The sequence below is a fragment of the Oncorhynchus kisutch genome, linkage group LG20, assembly GCF_002021735.2.
Source record: "Oncorhynchus kisutch isolate 150728-3 linkage group LG20, Okis_V2, whole genome shotgun sequence".
NCBI lineage: Eukaryota > Metazoa > Chordata > Actinopteri > Salmoniformes > Salmonidae > Oncorhynchus > Oncorhynchus kisutch.
This window is the reverse complement of record NC_034193.2, coordinates 16,028,744-16,045,042: the sequence shown is the minus strand read 5'-3', so window position 1 is coordinate 16,045,042 and position 16,299 is coordinate 16,028,744. Positions and strand designations below refer to the sequence as shown.

The 16,299-nt window shown below is 44.1% G+C and overlaps 1 protein-coding gene across 2 annotated transcripts in view; it reads right to left on the bottom strand.

Annotated features, from left to right (window-relative positions):
- Positions 1-500: 500 nt before the first annotated feature.
- The window catches only part of LOC109865738 (serine protease HTRA1B), a 36,102-nt gene continuing 20,303 nt past the window's right edge, over positions 501-16,299 (bottom strand). The window contains exons 4-9 of one of the 2 annotated variants that reach the window (XM_020454152.2): positions 5,543-5,737; positions 3,392-3,424; positions 2,700-2,835; positions 2,074-2,131; positions 1,878-1,973; positions 501-1,139 (exon numbers count right to left, since the gene is read on the bottom strand). In XM_020454152.2, coding sequence (XP_020309741.1) covers positions 971-1,139; positions 1,878-1,973; positions 2,074-2,131; positions 2,700-2,835; positions 3,392-3,424; positions 5,543-5,737 — 687 coding nt within the window. In that variant the 3' untranslated portion in view covers positions 501-970. The remainder of the gene's footprint in view (positions 1,140-1,877; positions 1,974-2,073; positions 2,132-2,699; positions 2,836-3,391; positions 3,425-5,542; positions 5,738-16,299) is intronic. The other variant, XM_020454153.2, reaches the window with a different exon arrangement.

Genomic DNA, 16,299 nt, shown 5'->3' with positions numbered 1-16,299 from the left:
AATGTCCGGGAACTTGCAGGTGCCTTGGTGGAAGAGTGGGGTAACATCTCACAGCAAGAACTGGCAAATCTAGTGCAGTCCATGAGGAGGAGATGCACTGCAGTACTTAATGCAGCTGGTGGCCACACCAGATACTAACTGTTACTTTTGATTTTGACCCCCCCCCCCCCCCTTTGTTCAGGGACACATTATTCCATTTATGTTAGTCACATGTCTATGGAACTTGTTCAGTTTATGTCTCAGTTGTTGAATCTTGTTATGTTCATACAAATATTTACACATGTTAAGTTTGCTGAAAATAAACTCAGTTGACAGTGAGAGGACGTTTCTTTTTTTGCTGAGTTTATGATCCAAACCATAATCATGCCATGGTCATAGTCCCAGTCTGTGCATAGAGCAGCCAAGCTGGATGTGTACACTGGCCTTTACTAGATGTGTATAGTTCAACCATCAACATTCATGTGGTCAGTTAGGATGTTCACATCAGTAAGGAACACCACTTTTTTAAAAACCATTTTATTCCCTCTGTGAAATTGTCGTCAAAACATACCAAGAGAAATACAATTAAAAAACATCATCAATATCAACAACAAACCAGATTAAGGACACCCTTTACTTCTTCTCTCTGACTGAGGAGGGTTCTCTGTGCAAGGATGTTAATAGAGTATAAAAACAAACGTGATGGCAATAATCAGTGTCAATGAGTGTGGAAGTATCTTTTTGACTCATACATGAGGACAAATAATACTAAAAAACTAGCAGGGGTGCTAAAATATGTCTTTATTAGCCTGGACACATTTGAGCTCCCAGAGGGGTAGATGTGGGCCTCACAGACCTCTGTAGTTTGAGGGGAGTGGAGGGGGGGAGACACTAGTAGTTACAGGTTCTAAGGTAGGGTGTGGCTCCAGACACACCCGGTTTAAGGTCCGTGATTTTCAACACTGAGAACCAGCTCGTGGTTGCTGAGAAGTCAAGGGTCAATCTCCTCTGGGACGACGGTGAGCATGATGTCCTCGTTCCCCCGCCGGACCACCATCCGCAGCGTGTCTTCCCTCTTGATGGAGCTGCTGACGTCACTGGCCGAGGTGATTCGCTGGCTGTTGATGGTGATTATGACATCACTCTCCTGCAGGCCACCTCTGTGGAGGAGGGGGGAATGTAGCAAAAAAGATATGCGCTTTACTGATTAAGTACGTTAGGCTCTATAAGCAGTGTGCACCATTAGATCTCTCAATCCACAGAATATAAATATAGCCTATAGAGAAGGGAGTTTTCCCCATTCCAAAAAAAGCTAAATGAACTTACAGAGGCAGTAACATTCTTGTTAGACACTGTGAGAAAATAAATCTGACCATAGTCTCTGAAAAATCTAAGACCATTTTGCTAACCTTGGTACCACAAACTCCACCAGACAAAAAGAAAGCTATTCATTTCCTTGAGTGGGAGACCACCGCCTCAGCACAAATGATTTTATGTGGCCACAAAAAAATATACAGAGAGTGCATTCTGTAGACTGCTCTGTCATGCTGTTTATGTGGTCATGAAATGCTAATTCATTGTACTATGAGGCCAGTCTAATTTTAAGAGTAGACGACAATGAACTCTTAGCAACCTTTATGAGAGGGATGGAGACTTAGCCAACTACCAAATGAGTCGTTAAATGCTCCTGTCCTAATCTAAGGTCAAGGACTTTAACTGTTCTGTTCTCAGTACACTCTTAGAAAAAATGGTTCCAAAAGGGTTCTTCAGCTGTCCCAATAGGAGAACCCTTTTTGTTCCAGGTAGAACCCTTTCAGGTTCCATGTAGAACCCATTCGTCAAAGGGTTCTCCTATGGGGACAGCCAAAGAACCCTTTCAGGTCCTAGATACTACTTACGTCTCAGCTGGTGTTTTTGGGATGACCTCGATTACATATGCCCCTGAGGTAACATCAGGGAAGTCTGATTGTCTCTCCTTCAGCTCCTTTGCAAGCCTATGGGAAAGGAACCAATGAAAACACAGATGTGTTTAATGTAAAGCAGGTATTTGGAAGAATTTCATTCACAAGATGAACCAGGCTGTCTGAAACTTACATTGGTGTGAGAGTCATCATCCTCACACCGATATATTTCTTACTTGTTGATAATTTCCCTAAAGAAAAGAGGATAAATGCTGCGTTAGCATGGTGATAAACATTGAAAATTCAATATGCAGTACCTGGTCAAAACCATGAAACTTTAGATAGGTCTGGCCCAATAATTGGGGGGGCAAGACTGAGTTTGGGAAACCCTGGTCTAACCGATAATAACCGTAAACTTAAAAATAAATTGCCAAAATTGTCTTAATACATGCATTTTAAGAGGGGGAGATTATATATATATATATATATATTTTAAACTTTATTTTCAAGTATATAAAACTAACCCAATAGCAGTTTTGTTTATTTTATTTGTACTTGTTTATTTTATACATGAAGAGGGTAAAGTTGGTTTTATGAGCAGAACGGCACAATCAAAATATATTTTTAAAACAGGGGTTTCACCAAACCTGAGTTATATTCATTAGGTATGTCATTGGTCATTTTCAAAGATGCATTAATTTATGATGCATTACAAGCTCAAAACAACTGTTGAAAAAAAGTACAACTATGACAATAACCGTGGTCAATTGCGTGACGATTTATCGTTACCCCAAAATTCCATAATCGTCACAGCCCTACCTTTAGATTGGTAATCTGTACCTTTAGATTGCCTGTCATGGGACTCTGCCAGGAACTGACGGATCTTGTCTGATGGGATGGCGAAGGAGATTCCTGCTGTCACCTTCAGTGTGTTGATCCCAATCACCTCTCCGTCCTGAAGACAGAAACAACACACATTATTAAAATACATCCTCCAGATGTGTCATAGATTTACAATGAAAGGTCCAGTGCAGTTAACAACGTGATTTCCTGTGTTTTATATATATTTCCACACTATGAGGTTGGAATAACACTGTGAAATTGCACCCTTTTGGTGTAAAGAGCTGTTTGATAAGACCGCCTGAAATTTCAGCCTGTTTTGGTGGGATGGAGTTTTGGCCTGCCTTGTGACATCACCCGGTGGCAAATTAGTTAGCAGACCAATAAGAAAGAGACTTCAAAACCACTCTGCCAATAGCAGCACATTTTCAGCTTTCGCCTCTCGACTCAGATCACTCCCAGACAGTTTTAGCTAAATTCTTGCTTGAGAAATTGCTCTTTGCTAAGAAGCTATTTTAGTATATTTTTGACAATTTTAACTGAAAACAATCAGAGTAAGGTACTTCATTGTTACCCAGAAATGATTTGATACTGAAATAAAAACAGCTGAATTGGACCTTTAAGACCATTCTGAAAGATGTAATTCTTATCAATAAGAAATTATATCTTACCAGATTGACGAGGGGTCCGCCAGAGTTCCCATACTGAAAAGGAACAACATTCAGGTTAAAGGGATGATCAGATGGTACATCTACAACTCCTTTGTGATGGTACATCTACAATTCCTTCGTGATGGTACATCTACAACTCCTTCGTGATGGTACATCTACAACTCCTTCGTGATGGTACATCTACAACTCCTTCGTGATGGTACATCTACAACTCCTTCGTGATGGTACATCTACAGCTCCTTCGTGATGGTACATCTACAGCTCCTTCGTGTGTACCGGGGCAAATAAGGGGGAGTTACTGTTGCCCTGCACTGACAGCTGTGTTCCACAACTAAATATCCACAACTAAATGTTCCACAACTAAATGCCCTGCACTGACAGCTGTGTTCCACAACTAAATGCCCTGTGTGACAGCTGTGTTCCACAACTAAATATCCACAACTAAATGTTCCACAACTAAATGCCCTGCACTGACAGCTGTGTCCACAACTAAATGTTCCACAACTAAATGCCCTGTGTGACAGCTGTGTTCTACAACTAAATATCCACAACTAAATGTTCCACAACTAAATGCCCTGCACTGACAGCTGTGTCCACAACTAAATGTTCCACAACTAAATGCCCTGTGTGACAGCTGTGTTCCACAACTAAATATCCACAACTAAATGTTCCACAACTAAATGCCCTGCACTGACAGCTGTGTTCCACAACTAAATGTTCCACAACTAAATGCCCTGTGTGACAGCGGTGTTCCACAACTAAATGCCCTGCACTGACAGCTGTGTTCCACAACTAAATGCCCTGCTCTGACAGCTGTGTTCCACAACTAAATGCCCTGTGTGACAGCTGTGTTCCACAACTAAATGCCCTGTGTGACAGCTGTGTTCCACAACTAAATGCCCTGTGTGACAGCTGTGTTCCACAACTAAATGCCCTGCACTGACAGCTGTGTTCCACAACTAAATGCCCTGCTCTGACAGCTGTGTTCCACAACTAAATGCCCTGTGTGACAGCTGTGTTCCACAACTAAATGCCCTGTGTGACAGCTGTGTTCCACAACTAAATGCCCTGTGTGACAGCTGTGTTCCACAACTAAATGCCCTGTGTTACAGCTGTGTTCCACAACTAAATGCCCTGTGTGACAGCTGTGTTCCACAACTAAATGCCCTGCACTGACAGTTTATCTGTGTTCCACAACTAAATGCCCTGCTCTGACAGCTGTGTTCCACAAATCAAATCAAATCAAATTTTATTTGTCACAAACACATGGTTAGCAGATGTTAGTGCGAGTGTAGCGAAATGCTTGTGCTTCTAGTTCCGACAATGCAGTAATAACCAACAAGTAATCTAGCTAACAATTCCAAAACTACTAGTGATGGTACAGAGCGGCATAGGCAAGATACACTAGATGGTATTGAGTGCAGTATATACATATGAGATGAGTATGTAAACAAAGTGGCATAGTTAAAGTGGCTAGTGATACATGTATTACATAAGGATGCAGTAGATGATATAGAGTACAGTATATACGTATACATATGAGATGAATAATGTAGGGTATGTAAACATTATATTAGGTAGCATTGTTTAAAGTGGCTAGTGATATATTTTACATCAATTCCCATCAATTCCCATTATTAAAGTGGCTGGAGTTGAGTCAGTGTGTTGGCAGAAGCCACTCAATGTTAGTGGTGGCTGTTTAACAGTCTGATGGCCTGATGGCCAACTAAATGCCCTGTGTGACAGCTGTGTTCCACAACTAAATGCCCTGCACTGACAGCTGTGTTCCACAACTAAATGCCCTGCTCTGACAGCTGTGTTCCACAACTAAATGCCCTGTGTGACAGCTGTGTTCCACAACTAAATGCCCTGCACTGACAGCTGTGTTCCACAACTAAATGCCCTGCTCTGACAGCTGTGTTCCACAACTAAATGCCCTGTGTGACAGCTGTGTTCCACAACTAAATGCCCTGTGTGACAGCTGTGTTCCACAACTAAATGCCCTGTGACAGTTGTGTTCCACAACTAAATGCCCTGTGTGACAGCTGTGTTCCACAACTAAATACCCTGTGTGACAGCTGTGTTCCACAACTAAATGCCCTGTGTGACAGCTGCTTGTGTGTGTGCTGATGATGTGGATGTATCACTCACGTTGATGATAGCGTCCGTCTGGATGTAGTCCATGTCAGAGTTCCTCAGGCCCAGCTCCTTGCCTCCTCTCTGGGTGGTGCTGACGATACCTGTGGTGACCGTGTTCTGCAGGGAGAAGGGGCTGCCGATGGCCACCACAAACTCACCAGGCCTCAGGTCAGCTGAACGACCCAGCAGCAGCACTGGCAGCTTCATCTAAACACAGAGACACAGGACTCAGATCAGTCAAGATGTGTATTCTATAGAGTGCATTCTGAACAGAAACAGTTGGCATGAAGATACAGTACTAGCTGTAGCTACAGTACATTCAGTATCTACGGTAACAAGACCACCCCTCTTTTGAGACATGCCGGAAGTGCCTTCGTTACATCCTGTTTGTTTATGCCCGACGGGCGCCAGTTGAAAAGCAACAAACATATGGGGGTCAACATAGCGTTCCGTAAATCCACTGAGAGGAAGTGACGATATGCCCTGATGTCTGCATACTCGGCATGCTTTATGAAAAGATATCAAGGCAATGAATTGCCACTTCCTCCATCTCACTGACACAATCTACAACAGACCAAATCCATCAACAATGACAGGAGAATGGATAAGAGTTATACAGTTGTCACTATGGCTGGGTTACATGGGGGGGGGGGCAGGATGTGGCGATGGGTCATGGGGATACAGCCACAGGTATAAGGGGAGAGGAACCATTGGCCCCCTACCCTGGGCTCAGTGCTCCAGGAATCCAGACCTGACATCCAGACCTGACTCAGGAACAGCAGGCTGCTCCCTGGCCGACAGCCCTAAGCACTCTGCCAGATGGGCTGGAAATGGGATAAACTGACACATTCCAGGAAGGAGGTCAGGTGGATGGAATGGGAAAGACTGGGAGGAAGGGCTTTTGGCACACAGTGTCAGTGTGTCTTGTCTGCCACCCAGCAGTCAGCAGGTTATCTGTCACACTGGTCTCTCAAGATCCACTGTGAAATTAGACGTCTGTCCAGGTAAGGAGGAGATTGCTTTAAAACTGGCCACTAAGGGCAACAGTGAGCTCTATTGCCATTAAGTAGGCTTGGGTTATGCTAGAGCGTTGCGGAACTTAAGCATTCAGAATGAATGCCTAAACCTTCAAAACGTTTGATTCTGTAGTGAGACTGCGAAAGCTTGTTGGGTGCATTCGGAAAGTATTCAGACCCCTTGACTTTTTCCACATTTTGTTATGTTACAGCCTTATTCTAAAATGGATAATAAAAAAAATCCTCATCAATCTACACACAATACCCCCATAACGACAAAGCGAAAACAGGTTTTTAGATAAATCAGAAATACCTTATTTACATAAGTATTCAGACCCTTTGCTAGGGGAATCAGAATTTAGCTCAGGTGCATCCTGTTTCCAATTATCCTCCTTGAGATGTTTCTACAACTTTATTGGAGTCCACCTGTGGTAAATTCCAATTGATTGGACATGATTTGGAAAGGCACACACCTGTCTATATAATGTACCACATGTCAGGGCAAAAACCAAGCCACGAGGTCGAAGGAATTGTCCGTAGACCCCCGAGACAGGATTGTGTTGAGGCACAGACCTAGGGACGGGCGCCAAAACATTTCTGCAGCATTGAAGGTCCCCAAGAACACAGTGGCCTCCATCATTCTTAAACGGAAGAAGTTTGGAACCACCAAGACTGTTCCTAGAGCTGGCCGCCCAGCCAAACTGAGCAATTGGGGGTGAAGGGCCTTGGTCAGGGAGGTGATCAAGAACCCGATGGTCACTCTGACAGAGCTCCAAAGATCCTCTGTGTAGATGGGAGAACCTTCCAGACGGACAACCATCTCTGCAGCACCACCAATCAGGCCTTTATGATAGAGTGGCCAGACAGAAGCCACTCCTCAGTAAAAGGCACATGACAGTCCACTTGGAGTTTGCCAAAAGGCACCTAAAGGACTCTCAGACCATGAGAAACCAGATTCTCTGGTCTTATGAATCCAAGATTGAACTCTTTGGCCTATATGCCAAGCGGCACATCTGGAGGAAACCTGGCACCATCCCTACGGTGAATCACGGTGGTGGCAGCATCATGCTATGGGGATGTATTTCAGACTAGTCAGGATCGAGGGAAAGATGAACGACGCAAAGTATAAAGAGATCCTTGATGAAAACCTGCTCTAAAGCGCTCAGGACCTCAGACTGGGGCGAAGGTTCACCTTCCAACAGAACAACGACCCTAAGCACACAGCCAAGGCAATGCAAGAGTCTCTGAATGTCCTTGAGTGGCCCAGCCAGAGCCCGAACAAACAAAAACTCAAACAAAAACTATTTTGAGAAACAGGTGTGCCAAGCTTGTAGCATCATACTCAAGAAGACTCGAGGCTGTAATCGCTGCCAAAGGTGCTTCAACAGCGTACTGAGTAAAGGGTCTGAATACTTTTCTAAATGTGATATTTAAATATTTTTGTTGTTGTATTAATTTGCAAAAAATAAAAAACGAACTGTTTTTTCTTTGTCATTATGGGGTATTGTGTGTAGATTGATGAGGGGGGGGGGCAACTGAATCCATTTTAGAATAAGGCTGTAACGTAACAACATGTGGAAAAGGGGGTCTGAATACTTCCCGAATGCACTGTAGATCAGAACAAAAGAACAGCCCAAGCTACTGAAAAGATTTCTCAAGTCAGGATTAAATCTACTACACCTCTAGAGGAAAACAACTCCTGTACAGCACAGTACTCTGTGTACTACCTCCAGTACCTGGAGCACATCACTCTAGTATAGTGAGATAAGAATGTGGGCTTGAGTGACCCAGTTCTCTCTGGGCAGTGAGAGGCAGACTGACAAACAGGCAGTTTTTTGCATTCCATGGTGTTGTACTCACAGATGCATTATCAGATCACCCGCCTCCCAGTAACAACTCTGCCCCCTCTACCCCCCTCCACCCTTCTCTTCCATCCCCCTCCAACCTCCTCTACCCCCTCCATCCTCCTCTACCCCCTCCAACCTCCTCTTCCTTCCACCTCCACCCTCCTCTTCCATCCCCCTCCACCCTTCTCTACCCCCTCCACTAGAGGTCGACCGATTAATCCGAACGGCCGATTAATTAGGGCCGATTTAAAGTTTTCACAACAATCGGAAATCGCGCCATTTTTTTTACACCTTTATTTTATCTTTATTTAACTAGGCAAGTCAGTTACGAACACATTCTTATTTTCAATGACGGCCTGGGAACAGTGGGTTAACTGCCTTGTTCAGGGGCAGAAAGACAGATTTGTACCTTGTCAGCTCGGGGGACCCAATCTTGCAACCTTACAGTTAACTAGTCCGACGCAATAACGACCTGCCTCTCTCTCGTTGCACTCCACAAGGAGACTGACTGCCTGTTAAGCAAATGCAGTAAGCCAAGGTAAGTTGCTAGCTAGCATAAAACGTATCTCATAAAAAACAATCAATCATAATCACTAGTTAACTACACATGGTTGATGATATTACTAGATATTATCTAGCGTGTCCTGTGTTGCATATAATCTGACTGAGCATACAAGCATACAAGTATCTAAGTATCTGACTGAGCGGTGGTAGGCAGAAGCAGGCGCGTAAACATTAATTCAAACAGCACTTTCGTGCGTTTTGCCAGCAGCTCTTCGTTGTGCGCCAAGTATTGCGCTGTTTATGACTTCAAACCTATCAATTCCCGAGATGAGGGTGGTGTGACCGAAGTGAAATGGCTGGCTAGTTAGCACACGCTAATAGCGTTTCAAACTTCACTCGCTCTGAGCCTTGGGGTGGTTGTTTCCCTTGCTCTGCATGGGTAACGCTGCTTCGATGTGGTGGCTGTTGTCGTTGTGTTGCTGGTTCGAGCCCAGGGAGGAGCGAGGAGAGGCACGGAAGCTATACTGTTACACTGGCAATACTAAAGTGCCTATAAGAACATTCAATAGTCAAAGGTTAATGAAATACAAATGGTATAGAGGGAACTAGTCCTATAATAACTACAACCTAAAACTTCTTACCTGGGAATATTGAAGACTCATGTTAAAAGGAACCACCAGCTTTCATATGTTCTCATGTTCTGAGCAAGGAACTGAAACGTTAGCTTTCTTACATAGCACATACTGCACTTTTACGTTCTTCTCCAACACTTTGTTTTTGCATTATTTAAACCAAATTGAACATGTTTCATTATCTACTTGAGGCTAAATTGATTTTATTGATGTATTATATTAAGTTAAAATAAGTTAATTCAGTATTGTTGTAATTGTCATTATTACAAACACATTTTAAATCGGCCGATTAATCGGCATCGGCTTTTTTGGGCCTCCAATAATCGGTATCGGTGTTGAAAAATCATAATCGGTCGACCTCTACCCTCCACCCTCCTCTTCCATCCTAAATAATAAATAAGCTAAAGTAAAAAATAAAAAGTAAGAATAAAATGAGATAACAAAAACGAGGCTATATACCGGGGGTACCGGCACCGAGTCAATGTGTGGCGGTGCAGGTTAGTCGAGGTAGTTTGTACACGTGACTATGCATAGATAATAAACAGCGAGTAGCAGCAGTGTAAAAAAAAAGGGGGGAAGGGGGTCAATGTAAATAGTCCGGGAGGCCATTTGATTAAAACAGAAGCTTCATCGGTGCTCGCTTTCTGCAAGGATGCAGGGCAGTGAAACTAGTCTCGCTTTGTCTGTCCCCGAGTGTGTCTCGATGTAACAGGACCTTAGACTTGATGCAATGATGCAGCCTAACGTTTCCTTGACTTTCCAGTTTCCATTGCGCTCCTAAGCTAATAGGATACCTTGTCAGCTCTCAGTGACTGGGATGATATTTGCTGCTGAGCCCTCTGATACAGTGCCAGTGTGGAACGGTGAGAAACAGGCCTGTGTGTGTCAGTGGAAATGACCAGACTGTCAGAGAGGTAAACATCAGGGGGGAACGGGGGGGATAATGGGTGCAGAAGGGACTGTCAGACCTGGCAGCCGTCTGCAGGAAGGATCCACTAGTCAAGGCTGCTGTCTGTTGCTGCTAGAGTGATTGACGAGGCACCTGTTGGCACAGTGTGTGTGTGTGTGTGTGTGTGTGTGTGTGTGTGTGTGTGTGTGTGTGTGTGTGTGTGTGTGTGTGTGTGTGTGTGTGTGTGTGTGTGTGTGTGTGCGTGTGTGTGTGTGTGTGTGTGTGTGTGTGTGTGTGTGTGTGTGTGTGCGTGCGTGTGTGTGCCTGTCTGCTTGTGTGTGTGTCAGCTTGTTCTGTGTGTTTCTGTGTGTCTGTGTGTGTACCTGAGTCAATAGGGACTGAACAGTCAGATCACCAAGAGAGTTAGACTTGTTTGCTCAGTACTGATAAATGCTGAAATATAATTTAAAAAATAAAATATACTGTATATCGTACACAAGAGGACTGTGACTGCCAATAAAAGCAGTGTCTTATACACACACAATAAATCCAGAGCTAGATGAGAAATGATTATGTCCAGGGTCAAACTGTTTGCAGACATCCAAATTAGTCAATTTGAGAAGCAGCTTGTGTTTCTATTTGGGATGAACAACAATTCAAAGGTATCAACAGATTCCTCAGTCTGTATTCAAGGCCAATCACACATGCTTATGGAAAACCTCATCTTCTACTGCTACGGTTTTCTGCCATGAAAGAGGGCACTTTACTTTTTCTCCCTAATTTCTCATTAATAAACTTTAGCCGTGGGCGCGCACACAAGCACGCACGCACGCACACACACACACACACACACACACACACACACACACACACACACACACACACACACACACACACACACACACACACACACACACACACACACACACACACACACACACACACACTTTTTATAGCTACTGTTTACAGGCCTCCTGGGCCATATAGATCATTTCTCAGTGAGTTCCCTGAATTCCTATCGAACCTTGTAGCCATGGCAGATAATATTCACATTTTTGGTGACTTTAACATTCACATGGAAAAGTCCACAGTCCCACTCCAAAATGCTTTCGGAGCCATCATCAAAACTCAGTGGGTTTTGTCCAATATGTCTCACTGCCACAGTCATACTCTCGACCTAGTTTTGTCCCGTGGAATAAATGTTGTTGATCTTAATGTTTTTCCTCATAATCCTGGACTATCAGACCACCATTTTATTACGTTTGCAATAGCAACAAATAATCTGCTCAGACTCCAACCAAGGATCATCAAAAGCCGTGCTATAAATTCTTGGGCAACCCAAAGATTCCTAGATGCCCTTCCAGACTCCCTCCACCTAACCAAGGACGTCAGAGTACAAAATCAGTTAATCACCTAACTGAGGAACTAAATTTAACCTTGCGCAATACCCTCGATGCAGTCGCACCCCTAAAATCTAAAAACATTTGTCATAAGAAACTAGCTCCCTGGTAAACAGAAAATACCCGAGCTCTGAATCAAGCTTCCAGAAAATTGGAACGGAGATGGCGCTACACCAAACTGGAAGTCTTCCGACTACCATCCTGAGACAAGGCCGAGTATAGCCCACAAAGATCTCCGCCACGGCACAACCCAAGGGGGGGGTCCCAACCCAGACAGGAAGATCACATCAGTGACTCAACCCACTCAAGTGACGCACCCCTCCTAGGGACGGTAAGAAAGAGCCCTAGTAAGCCAGTGACTCAGACCCTGTAATAGGGTTAGAGGTAGAGAATCCCAGTGGAAAGAGGGGAACCGGCTAGGCAGAGACAGCAAGGGCGGTTCGTTGCTCCAGAGCCTTTCCGTTCACCTTCACACTCCTGGGCCAGACTACACTCAATCATATGACCCACTGAAGAGATGAGTCTTCAGTAAAGACTTAAAGGTTGAGACCGAGTTTGCATCTCTCACATACTGTAGGGAGGCAGACCATTCCATAAAAATTGAGCTCTATAGGAGAAAGCCCTGCCTCCAGCTGTTTGCTTAGGGACAATTAGGAGGCCTGCGTCTTGTGACTCCTTGCTGTCCCCAGTCCACGTGGTCGTGCTGCTGCTCCAGTTTAAACTGTTCTGCCTGTGGCTATGTAACTCTGACCTTCTCACCAGACGTGCTACCTTGCCCCAGACCTGATGTTTTCAACTCTCTAGAGACAGCAGGAGTGGTAGAGATACTCTGAATGATCGGCTATGAAAAGCCAACTGAAAATGACTCTTGAGGTGCTGACCTGTTGCACCCTCTACAACCACTGTGATTATTATTACCATTTGACTCTGCAGGTCATCTACGAACATTTGAACATCTTGGCCATGTTCTGTTATAATCTTCACCCGGCACAGCCAGAAGAGGACTGACCACCCCTCATAGCCTGGTTCCTTCACTAGGTTTCTTCCTAGGTTCAGGCCTTTCTAGGGAGTTTTCCGATCCACCGTGCTTCTACACCTGCATTGCTTACTGTTTGGGGTTTTAGGCTGGGTTTCTGTACAGCTCTTTGTGACATCAACTGATGTAAGAAGGGCTTTATAAATACATTTGATTGATTGATTGTATCTGCCCAGGCCACAGCTGAGTGTACAGACCCACAAATACCTATTCCACTTCCTGTAGTGCAACAACCCTTCCTGTCCTCCAGGCCAGAGCTGCTCTTCACATTGGGATACTCTAGCATTCAAACATGGTGAGAAAATACGATCGAAGTCTCTCATAACTCTAAACCTATAAGTGTACGATATAACATTGGGAAAAGACTGATAACACCATAGCCAAGTTGGCTTTTCTGAAGGCAAGGAATTGCATTTGGTGACATTTTCCGTGTCTCTACAATCGTTTGAGTCCACAGGATCCGTCTGTGACTGACCTGGACATTCCTAAGGGGTCACCCTGGTCTGGCTATCTTCTGTCTGAGGAAAGACAAATGGGAAAATGGGCTAACTTTGAGAAATGGGGCCATTGGACTTGAGAATGTGTTTTCTTTGGCTGGATCCTTTCTGGCACTGACCATAGCAAGTATGAGCATCTGAAGTGATTCACCATTTCCCTCTCTGTTGATGTGGTCTTTCTGCACCAGCTTTAAACGGATGACAAATGCCCTCTGAGGCTGTTGAAATGGGGAAAGGATGAGATAAAGACTAACACACACATATATATAACCCATTCCAATAAATGCTAATCAAACCCAGATTTTGACAAGAATGTCAATGTTCAGTCCAGGCAGAAGGGGAAGCTTGTGACTGGCTGTTCTTAGATCAGGGACAAGCTCAGTAAATCATACTCAAACCCTCAGACTATGGGATTACATTTTCAGGACCTGATTCTGGGCAAGTTAGCCAGCGCTGGGTCACGGGGCTCCTTCTCAGAGCTCTACTGGTTGTTACAGGGAACTTAACAGTTCTAGACAAACTTACCATGTCACTTTCTTTCCGGTTATTAAGAGATATAGCAAATCTATGCAGACAGAAGTAATGTTGGTAACTGAGAACTACACAAATTGCCTCCTTCTTTCCAACCATTAGGAACTGGAAATACATCGTATCCCAGAGATTTATAATCGGGGAATGTCCCTGAGGGAGCAAAAATAACCTAATTCAGAGCCAAGAAAGAAACACAAGCCTGGGAATGCCGGCAGAGATATATATTGGGCTGGTCTTTCATCTCTGTTCTGCACCACTAGAGTGTGACTCTCTTTTGTCTAACAGACTCCAGTCCAGTTTACTTTTGTCCAATTGAATAACACATATGTTGCAAATTTACTCTCAAGTAACAGAGTGCAGGCTTTGACCTAGTTTGGATATGTCTTACTGCACGTCATGAAAGAATGCAAGGATGAGTGATGACTTTGTTGATGCCAGGTAGCGTCTCCACTTAGAAAATTCCATCTCTCTCTTTGTACTCTTGTTTGATTGGCACAAATCGACTAGGTGGATCAAACCACAGGTATGAAGGGTCTACCTATGGGCTGGGATGGGCCGGCTCCTTCTCTGCTCTTTGGTTTGGATTAGTCATGGGACATTAAAAAAAATGCTACATCTGCTGGATGGAGAGAGAGCTGAATGGTAGAGTTTAAACATCTGTTTCGTTTACCTAACACTTGTTTACGTTATCCAAATGTTTGGATTGATTCACCTCCATCAGTGCGGGGGTGTTGAGACGACTCTGTATCCGTCAAGAAGATTCAACAACATTTCTCAATTGGATCTTCAGACCGAATCCTAACTTGATGTCTGTCAAATCTCTCATTGACACCAATGAATGATTGATGTGAAACGAGTTGCGTAACGCATGCAAACCCCCAAGTTATAATTCAGGCTATCATTGTCAACAGCAGCAGTGTAAAAGAGGGTTAACTCTGACGACAGAGTTAGGCAGCATCTCTTTACTGATCAGTAGAAACAAGTTCTTCATGACCTTATCTGATATGAATGCATACAGTATCAAGCCTCCACCTGTGAACCAAATGGTGCCAGGACCTTCCTCTTTACAGTACATCTGACTACTCCAACAACCTTCATAAAAACAGGTCTTAAGAGGGGAATTGGACAGCGGTACTTTGATAGATTTGAAGAAGTTGTATACCATGTACTACTACTGTAAAATACATCTCAAGGCAGTTCATTCACCTGGCCATGCTGCTGTTCCAGTTTCAACTGACCTGAGCCCTAGGACCATGCCCCAGGACTACCTGACATGATGACTCCTTGCTGTCCCCAGTCTACCTGGCCATGCTGCTGCTCCAGTTTCAACTTCCACCTGACTGTGCTGCTGCTCTAGTTTCAACTGTTCTGCCTTATTATTATTCGACCATGCTGGTCATTTATGAACATTGAACATCTTGACCATGTTCTGTTATAATCTCCACCCGGCACAGCCAGAAGAGGACTGGCCACCCCACATAGCCTGGTTCCTCTCTAGGTTTCTTCCTAGGTATTGGCCTTTCTAGGGAGTTTTTCCTAGCCACCGTGCTTCTACACCTGCATTGCTTGCTCTTTGGGGTTTTAGGCTGGGTTTCTGTACAGCACTTTGAGATATCAGCTGATGTACGAAGGGCTATATAAATAAATTTGATTTGATTTGATTCAGTATGACGGGGTAATGCCCTCCAGATTGTGGTTATAGCACAATTGGGAACCTTATCCTCCTGTATGCAGGAAGCATGGCTACAGGAAAATGTTCTGTCCTGTTCAGATCCAGGAGATTGAAAAGGTCAGCTGAGGTCCACTATACTGACTTTTCAATGTAGATGCTTTATTAACAAGCACGTAAACAATGGACTCTTACGGATGCAGTAACAGCTCTTTTCCATCATCCACGCTTTGGCGGCATTGAGGGAATATGATCAATGGTCCTTTGTGACCATAGAATCCATGTTGGACGACAACCAAATCTAGACTCCGCTGTGTTTCTGCTGAACAAACACACCGCACAGACACGAAGACTGGAACATTTAAGAATAGCAAGAGAGCATAATATTGGTTTAGGTGTCTCGCATAAGACTGAGATACGACAGGTCTGTGTATGTATGTGTAAACTGTCTTCCAATGGCACAGCACATCAGTTCACAAGACAAACTACATACAAACCCAGCCACCACAACAGAGCACCAGCCAGAAAAACAATGGCTTCTCTTGTTGTGTGGACTGTGATGAACTATGGCGCTCCTGTGGTCTGACAGAACTGTACATAGCATTGGGATGTGACTCATCCATAGGTAGTCACTTAGTGACACTTCAAGATGGACACATTTCCCCAACCAGTATCTATTTGTCCTTGATAGAGAACTTCAACAGCACAACAGGTGTCAAATCTATGGGCTCATTTTCTATTTTCGGCT